This window comes from Alosa sapidissima, chromosome 17 (assembly GCF_018492685.1).
Source record: "Alosa sapidissima isolate fAloSap1 chromosome 17, fAloSap1.pri, whole genome shotgun sequence".
Taxonomy (NCBI): domain Eukaryota; kingdom Metazoa; phylum Chordata; class Actinopteri; order Clupeiformes; family Clupeidae; genus Alosa; species Alosa sapidissima.
This window is the reverse complement of record NC_055973.1, coordinates 30087699-30108602: the sequence shown is the minus strand read 5'-3', so window position 1 is coordinate 30108602 and position 20904 is coordinate 30087699. Positions and strand designations below refer to the sequence as shown.

The 20904-nt window shown below is 44.6% G+C and overlaps 1 protein-coding gene across 2 annotated transcripts in view; it reads left to right on the top strand.

Moving 5' to 3' along the window:
- The first annotated feature begins 2713 nt into the window (after nucleotides 1–2713).
- LOC121687961 overlaps nucleotides 2714–20904 on the top strand; it is a 97868-nt gene continuing 79677 nt past the window's right edge. The window contains exons 1-3 of one of the 2 annotated variants that reach the window (XM_042067208.1): nucleotides 2714–2751; nucleotides 13286–13378; nucleotides 16219–16400. In XM_042067208.1, coding sequence (XP_041923142.1) covers nucleotides 13317–13378; nucleotides 16219–16400 — 244 coding nt within the window. In that variant the 5' untranslated portion in view covers nucleotides 2714–2751; nucleotides 13286–13316. Of the gene's footprint in view, nucleotides 2752–12708; nucleotides 12913–13285; nucleotides 13379–16218; nucleotides 16401–20904 lie in introns of those variants that run through there. The other variant, XM_042067207.1, reaches the window with a different exon arrangement.

The following is a 20904-nucleotide window of genomic DNA, read 5'->3' as shown; positions in this document are numbered from 1 at the left end:
CAGAACCGGAGACTACTTTGTAAGCAAGCGTTAGAGCCTTGAATTTGATGCGGGCCGCCATAGGTAGCCAGTGTAGCTGGATGAGCAGCGGGGTAACATGTGCCCTTTTGGGTTGGTTGTAGACCAGGTGCGCCGCCGCGTTCTGGATCATCTGAAGTGGTTTCACTGCGCAGGCTGGGAGACCTGTCAGGAGGGCATTGCAGTAGTCAAGTCGTGAGATGACTATTGCCTGAACCAGAAGTTGGGTAGCATCTTGAGTCAAGTAAGTCCTGATTTTCCGTATGTTGTAGAGTGCGAAACGGCATGACCGGGCGACTGAGGCAACATGATCTGAGAAGTTTAGTTGGTTGTCAAGAACAACACCTAGATTTCTTGCAGTCCTGGTAGGTGAAACAGACAGGGAGTCAACTTTGATGTTGATGTCGTGGTGTATGGTAGGTTTAGCTGGGAGGACCAACAGTTCAGTCTTTGAGAGGTTCAGCTGGAGGTGGTGTGCCTTCATCCATGTAGCTATGTCTGAGAGGCAATCCGAGATCCGTGCTGAAACCAAGGGGTCATCAGGTGGAAAGGACAGATAGAGCTGTGTGTCGTCTGCATAGCAGTGGTATGAGAAGCCATGCGAACGAATAATCTGTCCCAAGGAGGTGGTGTAGATAGCAAAGAGAAGGGGGCCCAGCACTGAGCCCTGGGGGACCCCTGTGGTGAGATGGTGAGGTGCAGATAGCTGACCAAGCCATGATATGTTAAACGAGAGTCCTGTGAGGTAGGATTCAAACCAGGAGAGAGCAGAACCGGAGATTCCCATGTTAGCGAGTATAGAGAGAAGGATGCGGTGATTAACCGTGTCAAAGGCAGCCGATAAGTCAAGCAAAATGAGTACTGATGACCGAGCGGTCGCCCTGGCTTCTTTTAAGGCTTCTGTTACAGATAGCAGAGCCGTTTCGGTAGATTGGCCGCTTTTGAACCCAGACTGATTTGGATCCAGAAGGTTGTTCTGTGAAAGGAAGTCAGAGACCTGTTTGGAGACTGCTCTTTCAATGCCTTTGGATAGGAAAGGCAGGAGTGAGACAGGGCGGTAGTTCTCGACTTGAGCAGGGTTGAGAGAAGCTTTCTTAAGTAACGGTGTTACCCGGGCCATTTTGAACGCTGTTGGAAATGTGCCGGAGGTTAGCGAGGCATTGATCACATGTGTGATAGCTGGAGCGATGGTCGGGCTGATGGACTGAAGTAGGCTCGTAGGTATAGGGTCCAGCGAGCATGTGGTAGGATGACGTCTACATTTCTGACGTCTGATACTTCAAACTGCTGCAAGTGCATCAAGAAAGGTCCTGCCTTAGACCATGTTAATGGCCAATTGTGGACTAAGATTTGGGGGTGGCCAATCGAATCTCAAGGGTGGCCTGTGCCATTGGCAGCTTCTGACATGAACATGAGAATACATGCCTAATAGCTAACGCTACGTTTTTGTAGTTAATGTGAGCTATCATTGCAAAGTTATTAACCACTATTCTGAGTTTAATTGATTCATGGGCTTCGCATGAATTCTGTCTCAAAGTGTTAGGACAAGGAGAGTTTCATTGAGATAAATTGGTTAAATTTTCTACTTTATTCACTCAAGCTTTATATGATTTAAAAAAAAAAAAAACAATAACTGGTTTTACAGTTGCCAGACGACATGCTGAATACAAGCATGGATTTTGTGACACACATTTAGGGTTGCAAAATTCCGGGAATTTTCAAATTTGGAAACTTTCCATGGGAATTAACGGGAATATATGGGAATTAACAGGAATAAACGGGAATTAATGGGAATAAACTGGGAATTTTTAAAATGGCAAGTTAGTCTATATAAATGTAGTGGACAAAACCCCATCTTGCAGCATAATATTAGTTAAAACAACCTGATTTAATGCAATTTCAGTCAAATTTCTACCCTGCACATATGTCAATCACATGCACACAGCAATCGGCATAGGCTGCTAGACATAAAGGAAATCTATGGTGTGTTCATATGCATGGGGAAAAATGTTCCAACCAATCGGATTTTGTTGTTGAGTGGTGTAGTGTATCTTGGGCAGTTCAGTGTTGCTAGTTTAGCACACTAGTAAACCATAGGCAGGGAATGGGATTCCCGCTAGCATGCTAGCTAGCTTTGTATGCTAAGCTAAGCAAAAATCCGAACATACAAATCATATTGCTTATTACGAAACAAAATGTTAATGTTTGTATATAAAACAGTTTGTATGAATTATTCAAAATTCCATGTTAATTTCCGTAAATTCCCATTATTCCCTTTAATTCCATGAAAGTTTCCAATTTGGAATATTTCCAAAATTCCCCAGCTTAACTTCCCATGGTAAGTTTCCGGAAATTTTCCGCCTCTTTGCAACCCTACACACATTTGTGTTTCACCTACAGACTGGGATGGCGCAGGAGCTGGTGACTTCAACCCACAGTCTTCAGAACCACCAGTCACCAAGCATAGCTGCTCCTAATGGTATGATGCTATTTCCTATTGCCACTACAGTGAGCATATTTTGTCATTCATTTTAGAAGCGCCAGGTTGACAGTGGGTTATGAAAGTTAATAACAATTAAGTTACTCAAACTTGTTTCATTTTCTTCTCTCCAGTCATTTCCCATTCTAGAGCAGATGGTTCTGTGCAACCTCTCCTAAACTGGTATTCCGCAAGATGCAGCACGGAAATAGGAAGAGGCCACTCAATGACTTCTGATACAAAGACTTCAAATGGTGGGAATATTCCATCTTTAGTGTTTTGCTACCCCTTCCGTATTTTTTTCGCTTTCAAATGCCCCATCGTCAGTCTTCAAATCAGAATCAGGCTTTTCTAACTGGAAGCAAGACGGCTTCAAAGACCATTCCAAATCAAACCATTGTAAAAATAGTTGTTGAAAAAATTGTGTAAATATGATGTAGTTGTTGCTCACATGCTATGTGTGTGTACTGTGCGTGTGTGTTTGTTTTAATGTACGCAAACTGGCAGTGAAAGTGGTTTCTCTTATCAACAAAAGGGGAAAGAGTTAAAGTAAAACTTGTTTAATTGAACGAAAAATGTGTGTATGATGATGTATGATTTCTGTTTAAAATATCAATGTATTTCCACTGAAGTGTCTATTATATTTTAGTTTTATATTGTGTTTTCAATGCACATTATAAATAAATGGGAAAATTGTTTAGAATTTTATTGGCTTTTTTGTTTTTTAGCATTTAGCATTTAAGTATTTGAACAAGGTAAGACTGGTGAAATGTATGCACCTTACTGCTGTGATGTAGTCTAGTTAGCTGTAGTGGGTATACTGTGATCAACCCCAAATATTAATACCTATCCTTGTCTGTTTTAAGTGGGTATACTGAGATGTTGATGCTTTTTAAGTGGGTATACCAGAGACTTTCTAATGAGGAGACACAGCACTCAAAAAATCCTCCATAGAAATGCATGGGGCTAGTTTGTAACGCCAATATGGCCGTTGTCTACACATATCCCACCCCTTCCTCGGCAAAACTTCGACATGTGAATACATTGAGCCAATCATGTGGTGTGATGTGAAGACATCGTGCCAATCATGTGTTGTGAACTTGCCGCTGGAGCAAGATTGGTGTCGTGAAGCCTTGCGCACGCACATTTCTGCCGAATAGGATGCCCGATGAGTGCCCAAAAAGCGTTGCAATATGGCCGTCGAGTGGAGGGACTTGCTTAAAAGGACTTTGGGTATACTGCGTATAGTCCTGCATATCACGTAGACTACGTGCCTCTGCCTTACTGAACAAGGGATTTTCTGTGTATGGATGTTGACCGGTTCTTGGCCCCTCAGTGTATGATGTGGCCCCTTTGTGGCCCCTGTCTCAGAAAAATCCTAGAACCGCCACTGTTATCGCCAAATACCACACATAAAGGACTTGGTGCATGCGAGTCACCGGTCTCTGCGAAACCTTATTTTAAATATGACTCGTCATATTTCGTATTGAATGACCCCTTCTTTTTCTTTGAGGTATCTGGCTCACCGTCAGTGGGTATTATTGTGAATGTGACATTATTGCGAATTAAATTAAGTTTATTTAGTTTGCATGCATTTTTTTCAAACTCTTGTCGTAGCATACCTGTCAACACTCCCGTTTTTCCCAGGTTTCTCCCGTATTTAAAGGTCATCTCCCAGCACCCTCCCGTTGTGTTATTTCTCCCGGAAAACTCCCGTAATTTGCATGGCCATCAAACTTTATTTTAAAATCATTGATCCATTTAGGTTGCCAGATTGTGTATGAAATACACCCTACACATACACGATCACTTAGTTTCAATTTCAACCGTTTTGTCATAGGCTAAAACCTGGCAACCCAAAACCCAAATAAGGAAGCGGGTGCCGACTGTGCAGCCTGAGTCTCGTCGTAAGCAAGCGGGCTAGTTGAATGGCCTACTCCAGAACTAGCTGTTGTGAAATTGTTGGGAATTTAATTGATTAACACATCACATAAACTGTTATTGAGTGTTGTTGATACACTGAACTTGTGCCCTCGGAACCAAATCTGACAGCAAGCAGCTTTGGAGTTTTGGAAGTAGGCTGCAGGCAGGCAGCTGGTGGATACATAACTGGCATGCGTAAGGTAATGTTAAGCAACGATCGAAATGCAGTGTTGAAACACAGATCCGGTATAAACACACAAATGTTGACAGGTATGTGTCGTAGGCTACGGCACGGTTAGGAATGTCCCTGGTTGGGGACCGCTGGTATATAGTGTGCAGCTAGTAGCCTATTGCACAATCTTCCTCTAATAAATATCTAATTTTCTTGTGATCTTCGATCTCAAAGAATTTTGGATATATAGATTGAAATTTTGGATAGTGAGGAAGTGTAATTCTGACTCAATTTCTTTTTTGCCACAGTTCACACAAAGTCTATTTTCTTTAGGCATCCAGGTTTGTATTGCCAGGCTGTGGTTGCTAAGCCTGTATCTAGACATTGTTTTTCTCAAGTTGGTGTCTCTTACAATTGTCAAGTATTTTGCTAATTGGTATTTCCTGTTAAGAGTCAAATAACTTTGTAGTTTAGCCTACTTTGTTTTTCTGTTGTTTTTGTCCAGTAGGCCTATGTGAGATAGTGCCAGTATCCTGGGGCTGAATAGTGATGTTAATTCTATTAGTTGTTTCTTGCTGCAGCCTATGGACCAACTGGAAGAGGGGACTCTTTTCCGTGTTCAATTCTTGGCTCTGTAAGGCTTTGAAGTGATAGGATGTGGGGTCGCTTGTTTTTACATGTTGCCAGAATTTGATGGCTCTCTTTTCAATTTTTAGAAGAAGGGGGAACTGGCCGAGTTCTGCCCTGCATGCATTAGTTGGTGTTTGTTTCTGCATTTTTAGAATGTTCCTGCAGAATTCTGCATGCAGGGTTTCAATTGGATTTTTGTCCCATTTTTCAAAATCGTGGTTTGTTAGGGGACCCCACACTTCACTGCCATATAGAGCAATGGGCTCAATAACCGACTGGAATATTTTGAGCCAAATTCTGATTGGTATTTCAATTTTAATAGATTTTTTTATGGCATAGAAAGCCCTTCGTGCTTTTTCTTTAAACTCGTTCACGGCCAAGCTGAAGTTTCCGTAGAACTGATTTTCAATCCAAGGTAACTATAATTTGTGACATGTTCTATTTTTAGTTTATCAAATGTGAAGTTGTTTGTTTCCCTGACAATTTGTCCTCTTTTGGAATGTTAATACTTTAGTTTTTTTGGTGTTAATAGCCAGTCTCTCTCTCTCTCTCTCTCTATCTATCTCTCTCTCTATCTCTCTTTATCCCTCTCTCTCTATCTATCTATCTCTTTGTGTGCGTATGTGTGTGTGTGTGTGCAAATGTGTGTATATATATATATATATATGTATATATATATATATATACACACATTTGCACACACACACACATATATATGTATATATATATATATATATATATATATATGTATATATATATATATATATATATATACATATATATATATATACACTTTTCCAACTCCACAAGCCAAAACACAGCATATTGGTGAGGTACCCCACACTAAGCAGGTTCCACGCTCCAATCTCTCACCAAACACACACACACACACATGTAGCATAAATATAGCTGTGATGGCTCCGCTTCTCTATCGGCCCCCCATGACGCTTCCTAAGCTGCCTAAGCCATTTTATGCCCCCAAACAAGTGAACAATGCGCTGTAAAAGCAGGCAGGAGAGGATTGTTCTGCTCAGCACAGGGACAGCGCGGCCAAGGACACTGCATACCTGTGAATGGGATTTGGTGCTGAGTTTTGGAATGGGTTTGGGTTTGTCCTGAACCTACGGTTAAAACATAGGGTGGTGCACTTAAATGGGTTTTTTAGAGAAGGACTGCGGGACTCTTACTTTGACATTGTAGATTCGTTGCCAAGGTGACCCTCTTAGTGTATCTGACAAACAAACCAACAGAACCGCGTGTGTAGTTTCTGAGCCCCCATGAAGGAACAGTGGGAATCAGAGGGAACATGGAGAGGATCAGCTCAAAGCCAATCAGTGATGCGGTGGAGGTATCAAGCCAATCAGTGGTACGGTGGAGCGTATTAAGGCAGGTGTCTCGGCCAGGTAATGGAATTGAGTCAAGTTACCCAGGTGAACTACACAGATAACACTGTTCAAAGATTGGCACTCTGGAGAGATTTGGTGTGAGAGTATACGTGTGTGTGTGCAAAGTCTAGCTTATTTGGTGGTTGGTGCATCCTCTTTTAAAAATTTGATGCAAACTAAACCTGATTAATTCATCTTCTTCTCACTCTAAGGGTTAATATTCAGGTGTAAAAATAAGCTTATTTATTCGCTTCATCCAGGAAAACTATGCTGTTTGTAGAAACACACAGGTATCACAGCGAGCAGCTAGAACACAAGCAAACCATTTTCACTTGCATTTCTTTTACGTATTGTATTACTTCATTACTTTATTGCTTTATTGCTTGACACTCATGTTGAATTAAATGCTTTGTAGATGCTAGCTCATGTGTTAATTAATGCCAGTTAAGGACAGCTTCATCATCATATTACCAAACATTACCAGAACGACCACTTGCTCAAAGCTTCATATGAAGTTCAAAAAGCACAAGATGGTTCTCCTAATGACTCACCCTCTCTGTCAGTGGTCCTTATGACTCACCCTTTCTGTCAGTAGTCCCTGCTCCTAATGACTCACCCTCTCTATCAGTGGTCCTAATGACTCAACCTCTCTGTCAGTAGTCCCTGCTCCTAATGACTCACCCTCTTTGTCAGTGCTCCTAATGACTCACCCTCTCTGTCAGTAGTCCCTGCTCCTAATGACTCACCCTCTCTGTCAGTGGTCCTAATGACTCACCCTCTCTGTCAGTAGTCCCTGCTCCTAATGACTCACTCTCACCTCTAACTCCACAGACCCCACCGACTGGCAGGACACATTTGGAGTAAATTAGGCGGCTTCTCCCCATGACATGTGCACAGCAAATGTGCCCTCATCACTGGCTGTTTTAATGTGTATATCTCGCTTGTGTGGTGTGCGACGTGTGCGTGTGCGTGTGTGTATGTGTGTGTGTTGTGTGAGAGAGAGTGATTGTTTGTGTGTGTGTGTGTGTGTGTATGTGTGTATAAGTATGTAGATTACACAAACACACAAATACAAAGGGAGAGAGAGAGAGAGAGATGACAGAATGGCTAGAGAATCTTCCTGTCTCTTCACCCATATATTCTGCTCTTAACTTCCCTCAGCATGTACAGTGTGTGTGTGTGTGTGTGTGTGTGTGTGTACACGTTTTATCTGTCAAACATGCATTTCTGTAGGTAGCACATGCATTTCTCATTTGCCACTGAGGTCAGAACTGCGTCTTTACTCCGAGTGCAAAAGCTAGCAGCATGCATGCAAGCAGAACTTAACAGATTAGTTCACAAGAATGGACAATGAGGCTTTAGAAACTCAAATCAGACAATTATTTATATACAATATTTCTAAGTTTAAGAACAACAATTCCTAATACAATCTATACGTTTATCTGTATTGTAAACATCTCACAATCCCTGCAAGAGCATTGGTCAATGGCAAAGATGGGAGCATATTTTTAGATGTTGACCTATTTCTTTGTGGAGAATGACTCTGTGCCTGCAGGGTTATTGAACTTGCTGACCCACATTTGGGCAGCTTCACAGCTTTCCGCTGTGCATATTTTTTAATTTTTGGAATGATTGTAAAAGCCTGTGTTTGTTTATCTATTTATCAGATTATTTATTTATAAAGCCATATAGTTGCCAAGTGATGGGAGAGTTGAGCTGTAAATAACGGGTGAACAGGAGGTCAGGATGCGTATACTCTGAGACGACGCAGTGTGTGTGTGTGTGTGTTTGTGTGTGTGAGTGTGTGGGTGTGTGTGAGTTGTTAATGGGGGGTGAATAGGAGGTCAGGATGCATACACTCTGAGAGGATCCAGAGTTACATCACAGTGTTCACGCTGCAGTACGTCCAGTATGTGTGTGTGTGTGTGTGTGTATTCACGCTAGTACATCCCACAAGTTTTTGATATACAGAATGTCATAAAGTCCTAATGCTGTGAAAGAATACATTTTGATCAGATCTGGATTGAAGAAAATTATTGATGATGACATTCAAATGAGTCAAACAAAAAAATGATGAAGAAATGTATAGAGATTGCAGAACTGCATCCCAACAGAAATGTTTTGTCGATCTTAACCCAACAGATACATACAGTGTAACCAGTGACTAATTCCTTACTTAGAGCAATCGTAGTGTTGCTAATGTCATGAGCCATATAGCCACATGGGTCAGATACGGCCTGGTATGCTTCATGCATCGTCATGCATCCGAGGCATCACTAATGAGTCAGCAGTCGCCAGCCGCTTAGTAAACTCAAGGCACGGAGAGGCTTGTGAATTATGACCTCTCTCCACCCTGCATCCCTGCCCCCTCCCCTCTCCACCCCACCATCTCCCTGCCCCCTCCCCTCTCCACCCCACCATCTCCCTGCCCCCTCCCCTCTCCACCCCACCATGCCCACCATCTCCCTGCCCCCTCCCCTCTCCACCCCACCATCTCCCTGCCCCCACCCCTCTCCACCCCACCATGCCCACCATCTCCCTGCCCCCTCCCCTCTCCACCCCACCATGCCCACCATCTCCCTGCCCCCTCCCCTCTCCACCCCACCATCTCCCTGCCCCCTCCTCTCTCCACCCCACCATCTCCCTGCCCCCTCCTCTCTCCACCCCACCATCTCCCTGCCCCCACCCCGCCTAACCCCACCATCTCCCTGCCCCCACCCCGCCTAACCCCACCATGCCCACCATGTCAATCTGGATTACTTTGTTTTCCTCTTGAAATCCCAGATGACGGCCCTTCTGTGGTAGGGGTCATGTGGGGACGTTGGCCACGTGTAAGCGGGTCAGCGCAGCATCACCACACTCTTACCACATCCCTTCTACAGCCTCGCAGCGCACGTATGCACATACATACAGACGTGGTGTGTGTGTGTGTATGCTCATGTGTGGATGACCGTGTGGGTCTGTGTGTGTGTGTGCATGAGCATGTGTGTGTGTGCATGAGCGTGTGTGTGCATGAGCGTGTGTGCGTGTGTGTGCATGTTCATGTGTGTGTGTGTGAGTGAGAGGCCAAAGCTTCCTTCTGGCTTATTTCTGCTCATATCTCAGAAAGAGCCATATGGTGTGGCCCCACACATACGCCTGACGTACAGTAACTCAAATCAGCCTCTCAGCCTTTAAGAGACTTCCCCAGCATTCAAAAGCATTCAATATACTTTAAATAAATACACTTTAGACCACACACAGCTTTAAATATACTTTAAATATACTTTTCACTGTAATCCCTAAATCTGTTGCCTCCCCTCCAATGATCTGGATTTAATTTGTTTGCAAACAGAGGGCTTTATCGATGACAGGAGCATTGGCATAAACCAACAGGAGCATAAACATTGGCAGCTGGCACTAGAGGGTCAGCCTGGCAGTCAAATGAACCAATGGCAGCGCGGTACCAGGCGAGCGAGCGAGCTAGCTGCTAACCGTTAGCCAGGTTTGCGTGCGAAGGCTTACCCTGGCCGCGGCCACCGGGCTTATCGATGCTTAAGTCGAGGCTAATCTTCACAAGACTGTGGACAGGGATGCGATGGGATTTGTGCTGACACACAAACTGCCTCCTGCAGCAGCGAATGAGTGTTGTGGAGCTTGCGCTTGATCTGTCAAAACACTGCTTCGCTGTCCCACGCTGACATCACAGCATACCAGCATGCCAAGGGAGGGTGGGGGTGGGGTGGGGGGAGAGAGGGTGGGGGTGGGGTGGGGTGGGGGGAGAGAGGGTGGGAGTGGAGGGCGATGGCACCAGCACCCTGACAGAGACACTCCTCTGGGGCAGAGGTAGTGATCTAAATTATGTCTGACTGCACGGGGGACACATGCATTCCCAGTGATCACAATATTGCTCTTGTAATGTCAGGCAAGGCAACTGCAATGATATGAAGATGCTGTCTCACCAAAGAGACACATCTTCAACCAAATCACATGGCCTGGTGATATCATTACCTATCATGCCAAGTGAGACTACAAATTGAGCACAAATGTAAGGTTTCTCAACATTAAAGCAACGATTTTTTTTATTATTATTTCATATACACTGGTGCATAGTGGACAGAATGGGGCTTCTACCATTGCCACAATGTGCTCGGTATAGTGCTTTGTTGTAGCACTTGGTGTTGTGCTTTTGTAACTGGTGTTGTGTTTTGTAACTGGTGTACTGTGCAGGAGCCATATGACCCTTTTGGTACTTTGGGCCATCGGCTGCCCTTCACTGCTCGTTTTTCAGTGTGCAGGGAGGTTCAAAAATGTTAAAAGATTACTCTGAAAGGACATTACATGTGTAATGTACAATTAATTAATTAGGATATACATTGAAAATTGACGGCAAGAGATAGATACAAATTCTTTCGTTGTATTGCTTTAATAGAAAGATAATTTGCAATTAAATTGTTTATTTCATCCAACAATAGAGCTGACACTACAATAGATAGATAGATACTTTACTGATCCCCAAGGGGAAAGGGGCCGGCGTCTTTGGGACATGTGCGGTGGGTCCCACTCCCACTCATCTGTTGTGTCCCGTCCCCCTGCGATGTTCTTGTTGCTGGAGCTGTGGCGGGCGGGCAGGCGGGCATCTGATCTGAGTCGGGGAGACAGGTATCACGCTCTGGCACCTCTTGCTACAAATCTTTATTTCATGAACACCGCCACGGTCTCATCCTCCACTCACCCATGAAATATGTAGGAATGGGAATAGCAGTTAAGTGTGTGTGTGTGTGGTATCTTATGCACATACACACAACACACACACTCTTTCTTTCTACTGCCCATGCATGCACACATGAGCACGCGTGTGCGCACACACACACACACACACACACAAGCAAACAGTTGTAAACTGCACTGTTCACTGCTGCGGTCAAAATGGAAAGACCACCCTTGTGGCGCATGTGGAAGCACATTGTACCTGATTTAAGCATGTGCATTTGAGCTACCCTTCACTGAGTTATCGTTACAGTCATAACCAGTTCCATACCAGTTTGAAACATGTGAAAGCATAAGCTAACTCTATGATTGCTTCTTTCTGGGGGAGTGATGCAAGAACTCCGTCATACATTGATGAAGCGCTGGGGAAGTGTGTAGTTGTACTGACAAAGACAACATAGCTACATAGCTACTCGACTGAAAGCATAAGTAAGCGTGATAAATGTAAACGCTCTGTGGAAAACTTCTCATAGCTACCATTCCAGCCAATCAAGAATACACAGAAAAATGTATAGCCTACCGTAGACTAGCCTATATCACTAAGTAATGACAAATCAAAAAGTTTACCGGTTTCGCTTCGTTCCCATCCTACCCATTTGAAATGGTCGTTTCGAGTTACAAGACAATTGAATAGCCTACTAAACAAAATCTGACAGATTATTCTAAAAGATTATGTTAAGTAAAAAAAAAAAAACACTTCCATTTATTTACGATACAAAGTCACACAGCATCTGTCGGAAGGAAAAGCTGACCGCCAAATGAACCCATCTGAAAGGATTTGTACATAGCCAGTCTAATGTAGACCACGACCTAGGAGGGAGACGAAGGATTTATTTAGATTTCCAACACAGATTTCCGTCTTCTTAAACACAACCTTACATTAGTCGTTAATGCGACATTAGCTGGAGCTATTAATAAACAAAAACATCCAGAGGCAGGGTTCTATTATTAATCTTCAAACGCACAGTCGGCATAAAGGCGTCTTCCCCATACCCAAAGTATAAACTCGTTCTAGAAATCCAAGTTGTCGTCTTCAGGGTATGGTGCTAGACTTGAAAGCGCCAAAAGTTGATGGGTTTTCGATCAATTGCTGGTCCAAAATATCCGATCCATTTGACTGAAGCCTCGGATACCGAAGAGTAACTCCTTGTAAATTCGGCTTCATGGAGATTTGTAAAGGAGAGCTTTGCGTGTGACCCCTCCCCTTGCTCTGCCCTAAAAAAAACACAAAACCGTGTGTGTGTGTGTGTGCGTAACGCGCGCGCGCAGTTTGTGAGGCAGAATTGCGTGCGAAGAGCTCGACTTGTCATTCGGAGGAATCTGCCACCTGAAACGCGAGGAAGTGAGCGGCGACTCAATTGGGTATAAAGCATCAACCACATCTGCCTCGAGCGTAGCAAACTGATGAAAACATCAGTTTGGAGTTGCTTGACTTTCTCTCGGTCGCTCCTCTGGAATAACCGTTCATTTATGAAACCATAAATAATTTTTCCTTGTCAATTGATATCCAATATTACCATTATACTGGAACTGGGATATTCTGACAGAGAGTCCTGGTAAGTTGATTTGCTTATTTTGTTCATGCTAATTATTAATTCTGGGATGATTTTGTGTGCTGTAACCAAAACGTTGTGAGTCAGTACTTGTTTGCTAATTGTGGGTCAAACGTTTTTTGGAGCGTTTCAACGATTGGCTCCTGGCAGTAAACAACAGCCACATGGCACAGACGTGGCTTACTTTAAAACTTGAGAGTTCATTCACATTATCACTTATCTTTTATTATGACTAATAAAGTATAGGCATATTGCAATTATTGCAATTGCTAATTGCCACTGATGTTTTCAGTGTGTAGAGCACAGGCACAGTCGAGGACTTGATGCTTTTCTCTATCATGTCCTTAAAAAACATGACATTTGCATGTGTTTTCAGCGCACCTGTTCCATCCAAGGAGCGCCGCACCATGATTCCGCCTGGAGACTGCATGTATGCCGGTAGAAAAAGAAGGAAACCGATTCAAAAACAGTTGAGTATAAGACTATTTAATGTCGTCAGTTTGGTTGAAAGTCTATAGCAATGAGAAGGAACTGGAATGTTGAAATGGATGCATCCTCTAATAAACTGACAATATGTCATGCCAAAACATCTTTACATTTTTGTTGCTGTAGAAGAAAAAAATGACCAGTTACCAATTTTCAAAAGTATTTTTTTTAATTAGACAAAACAACAGGTAACAATAATTATGTGTATTATTGTTATTATTATTATTATTATTATTATTTTTATTATTATTATTATTGCTATTATTATTATTATCATTGTGACTATATTAATGAAATATTTAGGAAGAGTTGGGAGAGTAATGGTACTAAAGGACTAAATATGCACTTTAAAGTCCTGCCTCTATGAATTGTGGATCAAATGCAAACACTAGCTTTATGAGGAAGGCAGAAAATATTTGTAATTTAATCTGTCGATCATGTGGTTCATGCTAGCCACTGCAGCTTTGAGTAATCAGATAGTTTGGTAGTCTTTTAGTGATGACCTACACACGTCCAGGACACAGTGGGTGAGTGCCACTCTGTGTTTACCAAATCCTCAGCTAACTTTTCAAATGATTGGTTAGTGGTGATTTGCAAGCGCATAATGTCAGTGTGCTCTTTTGGTTGTTGTTGGGTGGGTGGGGACTCCTCTTCCGAGTCCTCTGAGGTCGCTTGCTCTGTCTTCACATTTAGCTTAGAGAGAGAAACACTGTTAGGATTATAGTGTGTGCTTATGCTTTACTGTAACAGACAGCTTTTCATCAATGTGCCCATTTTCATATAGACCCTTTCAAGAGAGTTCCATTATCAGCATCATAGTTGGCCCCACAAGGCTTCCTTTTTAACATTCCATATGTTATCTTAATGCAGAGGAAGTAGATTGGGGCCCAAATAGAACGTTCAAGCATTGTTTTTGTTTTGATTGTTGAAAGGGTCTATAGAATGCCAGAACCAGCAGATGTACTCAGTCTGGTCCTTAATGAGAAGCAGAGGTCACTACTGTGTGGATATTATATCAGCCCGCTTGCAGATAACTTGCTGAGTTCAGTGTGTAGACTTGGTGGACATCAGAGCCGGGGTGGCGGCCAGGGCCCAGTGCTGTCCAGTCCTGTGACTTTGGGGACACTTCTCGGGGGCGCTCCTCGGAGGGGGTTATTTAAAGATGCGACACGAGGCCACGTCCATGTGGAAGAAATCAGACTCTCCCCCTCCACCAGAACACATCCAGAGGCAGACTCCCCGGGTAGCCACTGAGAGAGAGGGAGAGAGAGAGAGAGAGGGGGAGAGAGAGAGAGTGGGAGGGAGAGAGAGGGAGAAAGAGAAAGAGAGGAGGAGGAGAGAGAGAGAGAGAGAGAGAGAGGAGGAACTACAGGATTGTTCTTGTGGCAGTCCCTGCCTGAGTGCTTCGGTTGAGAACAGCCCGTCCAGAGAAACCGTTCTGAGTTCACGCACCTGTTCGACTCCCAGAGTTTGTCCTCGGACAGAATTTGAGGACAGATTGGGCAAAGGGACACGCGCTTATTGCATGGGACGGGCTACTCTCACAAGCTGGGGGCAGTACAGTAGGATGGGTCAACAGAGGCAGTAGTGGTTGTAGTGGTTGTGTAATATATTTTGCATGGTTTACATGGGCGGCCAATCTCTATGTTGCCTGTATACGTGCCAAAGATTCCATGTTAACTCACATTATGCATTTACATATTGTATGTAATGTGACAACAGACTCGGCTGTCTTCATCAAATTGTCATGTTAAAATGTGAAGTTTCAGTGAGGGAAAAACAGAGGTTTTTGAGTTTTTCTTTTACTATTTGACTGCATGGGACCCGAGCGTGGTGCTTTGGAGCCGAGCATGGTGTGTGTGGTGCTTTGGAGCATACAGTACGCGCGGGATTGAACAGAAGCAAGCTGGCTCATCATTGGCCAGCGGAGCCTGTAATCTAGTGACCCCTCCCTGACCCCTGCGTTAGAGTCATGACCTTTCTCCACACTAATCGAGTCTTTTCAGCTCGTTTCGCTGATATTAGGTGAAAAACCTTTCAAAAACACTGAACAGCATTTGGAGTTGTACATCTGACAGAGTTGATTTTAATGAAGTCGTCCCTTAGTGGTTGTATAGCATTACCCAGCGAAACACAGTTACGTTGAAATGCGTCCGGCATCAACTGCCAATGAGAGTCTTCCCATGTGGCCTTTCTCATTAAGTACCCTTTTCACTGACCTCCAGTTGGCACAAGTGTCATTAGAGGACATGCCCTCCACGGGCCCCAAGGCCCTTACTTTGACCTTGTCTTGGCCTTATTGGTTCTATACTTAAAAATCCATTAATGAAGGATTATTTGTGGTTGTCTTTGAAGGGTTTGATTTAGTGAACAACGTCACAACTATGAAGAATCTTTTTCAGCCACGACATTAAGACATCATTTCCAGAATATGTAGGCATAATGAATGTTCACTGTGAGTGTGATATGGGCCATTCTGTGAGACTCACTATGTTGATGATTGTGCCTGGTCTTACTCAACTTGTGAGTTATGTTGATGATTGTGCCTGTTCTTACTCAACTTGTGTTACAGTTTAGTATTTTACTCAGTGTTGCATAATGCAGTACTCAGTCTTGCATAATGAGTAATGTTACTCACTGTTACCTACATAATGAGTAATGTTAGTCACTTTTACTTACATAATGAGTAATATTACTCAATGTTACCTACAAAATGAGTAATATTACTCAATGTTACCTACATAATGATTAATATTACTCACTGTTACCTACATAATGAGTAATATTACTCACTGTCAGCTTTGCTACTTGCATTGCCTCCAGGAAACCGGTTCCGGTAAATGAGAAGTCCAACCCGTCCAAGCGGCACCGAGACCGGCTGAACGCAGAGCTGGACCGGCTGGCCAGCCTGCTGCCGTTCTCCCCTGACATCATCACCAAACTGGACAAACTCTCCGTCCTGCGCCTCAGCGTCAGCTACCTCAGGGTCAAGAGCTTCTTCCACGGTAAGGCCCAGTTCTCGGGCATCCGCAGGCCAAACATGTCGAACCCTCCCAGCGCTCTCCGTTTGGGTTGTGTAAAGAAGCAGGCCATGCAACTGTATTCACCTGGTTGGTTAGTTAGTTAATTAGGTACTTAGGTAGTTAGTTCAGTAAGGAGACATGAGTAGAGAATGGTAAAGCTAATGTTCTGTTCACTTTTCATCTGTAAGTTGCATTGTTTGTTATTGTACCTGTCCAGATGCAATCAAAACACAGTGCTCTCTTGCTCTCATTCACCACAGACATAAAGCTCTCTTGCTCTCATTCACCACAGACATAAAGCTCTCTTGCACTCATTCACAATGGACATAAAGCAGGTTATTTGTGGACAGCAGTGGCCATAAGAGCTGATGTTTCTTCCTGACTGTAAGGATTACTGGAGATGGCGTTTTTCTATTCTGTCACTTCTCCCTTGCCGCTCGACCGTAAATGGATGAGCTCACAAAGCGCATAAATAGTTATTTGGCTCTCTGTCCTGACCTTCTCTCTTTTTTTTATTTTTTTTTTTAGAATTTTTTTATTTATTTATTTTTGTTATTTTTTTTTTATTTATTTATTTATGTTTTACATTTTTGTCCTGACCACTTCTCATTCGTGTGCTCTTGTCCGACGCTCACACCACTGTAGTAACAATACAGTAACAAGTGGCAGTAGCATCAAAGCCCTGAGGCCACGGTCCAGCCCAGGCGTACTGGCGTAATCATTACCCACACCAGTTTGATCTGCGCTGCCATCACCATCAACATGTGACTAGAGAATGTGCTGGCTAGCCATTACCATGACCAGCATAGTGACCAGAGAATGTGCTGGCTAGCCATTACCATGACCAGCATAGTGACCGGAGAATGTGCTGGCTAGCCATTACCATGACCAGCATAGTGACCAGAGAATGTGCTGGCTAGTGGCTCAGAAGAGTTAGACCAGGCAGAGACAACTTCACGTTATTGGTATTACGAAGATCATACACATCCAGGCAGAACTTAGTTAGACCTGAGGGAAGTGGATGAGCTGAAACTAGGAAATAGTTGTAGTGTCCTGTTGCCATCTTTGAAAAACCTGTGTCAGCTTGTGAGGTTGTGGCGCACAAGACTTAACTGAAATGTTGTGATTTCAAATGAAACGTAGAGACATTAACCAACCATTATTTAGAGTAAATTGAATTCATTATATGACTCCCAAGATGGTACTTCACTCTCAAAGTGGAGCCGTAACTGTGAACATGTGACTTCTGAATGAAGCGCCAGAGCTTTGCCTTTCATGCCTACATGCCCTTTATAAACGGCCAATAAAACTCTCATAAACTGTGTGTTTTAATGGACATAAGGCCCTGCTACTGCCCCCCCCCCCCCCATCTCCCCTGTCTCAGGAGCCTGAGAGGCCATGTGACAGTGGGCCTCTCTTCCTGCCATGGCTGTGACAGTGGGCCGTGAAGAGTGGAGGGGTGCTTGTGGCCCGTGGAGAGTGGAGGGGTGCTTGTGGCCCGTGGAGAGTGGAGGGGTGCTTGTGAGAGTGGAGGGGTGCTTGTGGCCCGTGGAGAGTGGAGGGGTGTTTGTGAGAGTGGAGGGGTGCTTGTGGCCCGTGGAGAGTGGAGGGGTGCTTGTGGCCCGTGGTTTGTAGACGAGTGTTTGTGGCCCGTGGGTGTTTGTGGCCCGTGGGTGCTTGTGGCCCGTGGAGAGTAGAGGGGTGTTTGTGAGAGTAGGGGGGTGTTTGTGATTCTCTCTCTTCTCTCTCGCCTCGGGCTGCTCCTTCATCTTTCATGTGCTGTTGAGTGATATGAATGAAGTGTGAATGCATGGATATGCGTACCACTCATATTAGATCAAACACACATACACACACACACACACACACACACACAGTTACAGACACAAACCCAAATGCAAATGCTTGTGTATTCAGTACATGCAAACAGTGATAAACCTCACGAGTGTCATAAATACCCATAATGCCACAGGAGCACCCATCCCCAGAGATGGAGGAGAAAGACCAAATGTGGCCAAATGCAGCCATGTGTCGCTCATGTTTGCATAACTCTGGATTACTGCAAATGTCTTACGACAAAAAAGAGAACATCAATAGCAATGGTTTGGTGGCTTCTCAGAGATCTTTGACTCGTTTGCATGATCTGGAGGAAGAGTGTGGCGCTCCTCTCAGTCTGAATACCCCGGCACTGCCATCCACACTTCCTCTCAATTATTCAGTGAGCACTTCATCAAAACACCTAAAAACATTGTGCTGCTCACCCTCTCTGTGGCCCCAAAACAGAGAGAGAGAGAGAGAGAGAGAGAGAGAGAGAGAGAGAGAGAGAGAGAGAGAGAGCCAGCCAGCCAGCCAGCCACCCACTCCAGGGCCTCAATTAGAGCTGGCATTTAAATGACAGCAGCCCTTTGTGTGAAAACTCACACTCTCTATCTCTCTCTCACGCACACACACTGTTACATTACTCACTGAAGGGTTCGTAGGGGAGATTATTGCAGGTACGCCAGTGTTAGAATGTGTGTGTGTCCATCTGCCTACCGTGTTCGTATTGTGCACATGGATGAGACTGTGAACTCAAAACACACACCTGGCCACAACACCTGATACACACAACACAGGTACAGTACCATACACACCTGATACACACAACACAGGTACAGTACCATACACACCTGGCCAACTGATGCGCAGATGATCTATTCCTATCAGTCAGAGTAATGAAGTGAGAGGAGAGGAACTGAAACACAACAGCAGTCCATGTTCCAGGCAACGCTGGCGACGGCGTGGATGTTTTGGGTGTCACTCAGTTCAGTGTGTACAGTTAGTCTGTGTTTGGGGGGTGTGTGTGTGTGTGTGTGTGTGTTTGGGGTGTGTGTGTGTGGTTTACTGTATGACAATTACACTGCAGAGAGATGCTGCTAGATCAGGTGTGAGGAGGGAGAGTGAGGTGGTGTGTGTGTGTGTGTGTGTGTGTGTGTGTGTGTGTGTTACTGAGGAGGGAGAGTGAGGTGGTGTGTGTGTGTGTGTGTGTGTGTGTGTTGTGTGTTGTGTGTGTGTGTGTGTGGTTTACTGTATGTCAATTACACTGCAGAGGGATGCTGCTAGATCGGGTGCTAAACAGAGGACTTGGTTAGAGAGGAGTGTGTGCGTGTGTCTGTGTGTTCCTAAGGTGGGAGAGTGAGGTGTGTGTGTGTGTGTGTGTGTGTGTGTGTGTGTGTGTGTGTGTGTGTGTGAGTTTGTGTGTGTGTGTGTGTGTGTGTTACTGAGGAGGGAGAGTGAGATGATGTGTGTGTGTGTGTTACTGAGGAGGGAGAGTGAGGTGATGTGTGTGTGTGTGTGTGTGTTACTGAGGAGGGAGAGTGAGGTGCTGTGTGTGTGTGTGTGTTACTGAGGAGGGAGAGTGAGGTGCTGTGTCCCTCTGCCGCCACTAGAGGGGCCGTAGGGAAGGCCGAGTCCACGTAAGGGGTTGAGTAACGCCGGGCCATTCAGCTGCACACACACACACACACACACAGATGCTGGAGACCAGCACACACACACACACATTGTTACATTATGCTCCAAACTTGACTGTGACTCAAAAGCCTCTCAGAGTTTGGTTTGTCATCCACGCAGCATGTGACTGTAGCCTGCATGGAGGCCGTAAGCAGTGTAGAGATCTCTGGCTAACCACAGTCCCATCAAGAGCACAGTTTTAGCATTCCTCCTATAGTGACCACAGTCCCATCAAGAGCACAGTTTTAGCATTCCTCCTAGAGTGAAGTGGACACACTGCAGTCCATATGAGCTACATGTTTATGTGTTTTATGAGTTGAAGTCCTGGGGCACTCTATAAGAACCGGCCCGTGCTGTAGTTCTGTCCAGTGCAGAACCGGCCTGTGCTGTAGTTCTGTCCAGTGCAGAACCGGCCTGTGCTGTAGTTCTGTCCAGTGCAGAACCGGCCCGTAGTGTGCTGTGGGGGCCTGCGCTGCCTGGCCGCTGTAATTAATCGGCTCTTTAAATATTTATTTGGGAGATGAAATGGCCGCTGCCTGCTGTTATGTTGCTGCCTGCTCTGTGGCTTGGCTTCCTACTTCATCTCCCATCTCCCTCCTCACACACTCGTCTCTCTCCTTTCCTCTCTTCCTCCCTTTTCTCTCCTCCTTTCATCTCTTCCTCCTCTTTTCCTCTCTTTTCCTCTCTTCCTCCTCTTTTCCTCTCTTTTCCTCTCTTCCTCCTCTTTTCCTCTCTTCCTCCTTTTTCTTGTCTTTTCCTTTCTTCCTCCCTTTTCTCCTCTTTTCATCGCGGACTTCCAAGTCCCACTGGTGTTTGATATCTCTATGCCCTCCAAATATCTTCTGCTCTTTGCTGTCCTAACAAGCAAAGCTGTGGCAAAGCAGCACACTAGTGCACTACAATACTTGTGTGCACAGATTACAACACTGTGTGTGTGTGTGTGTGTGTGTGTGTGTGTGTGTGCGTGTGTGCGTGCGTGCGTGGGAACCAGGGC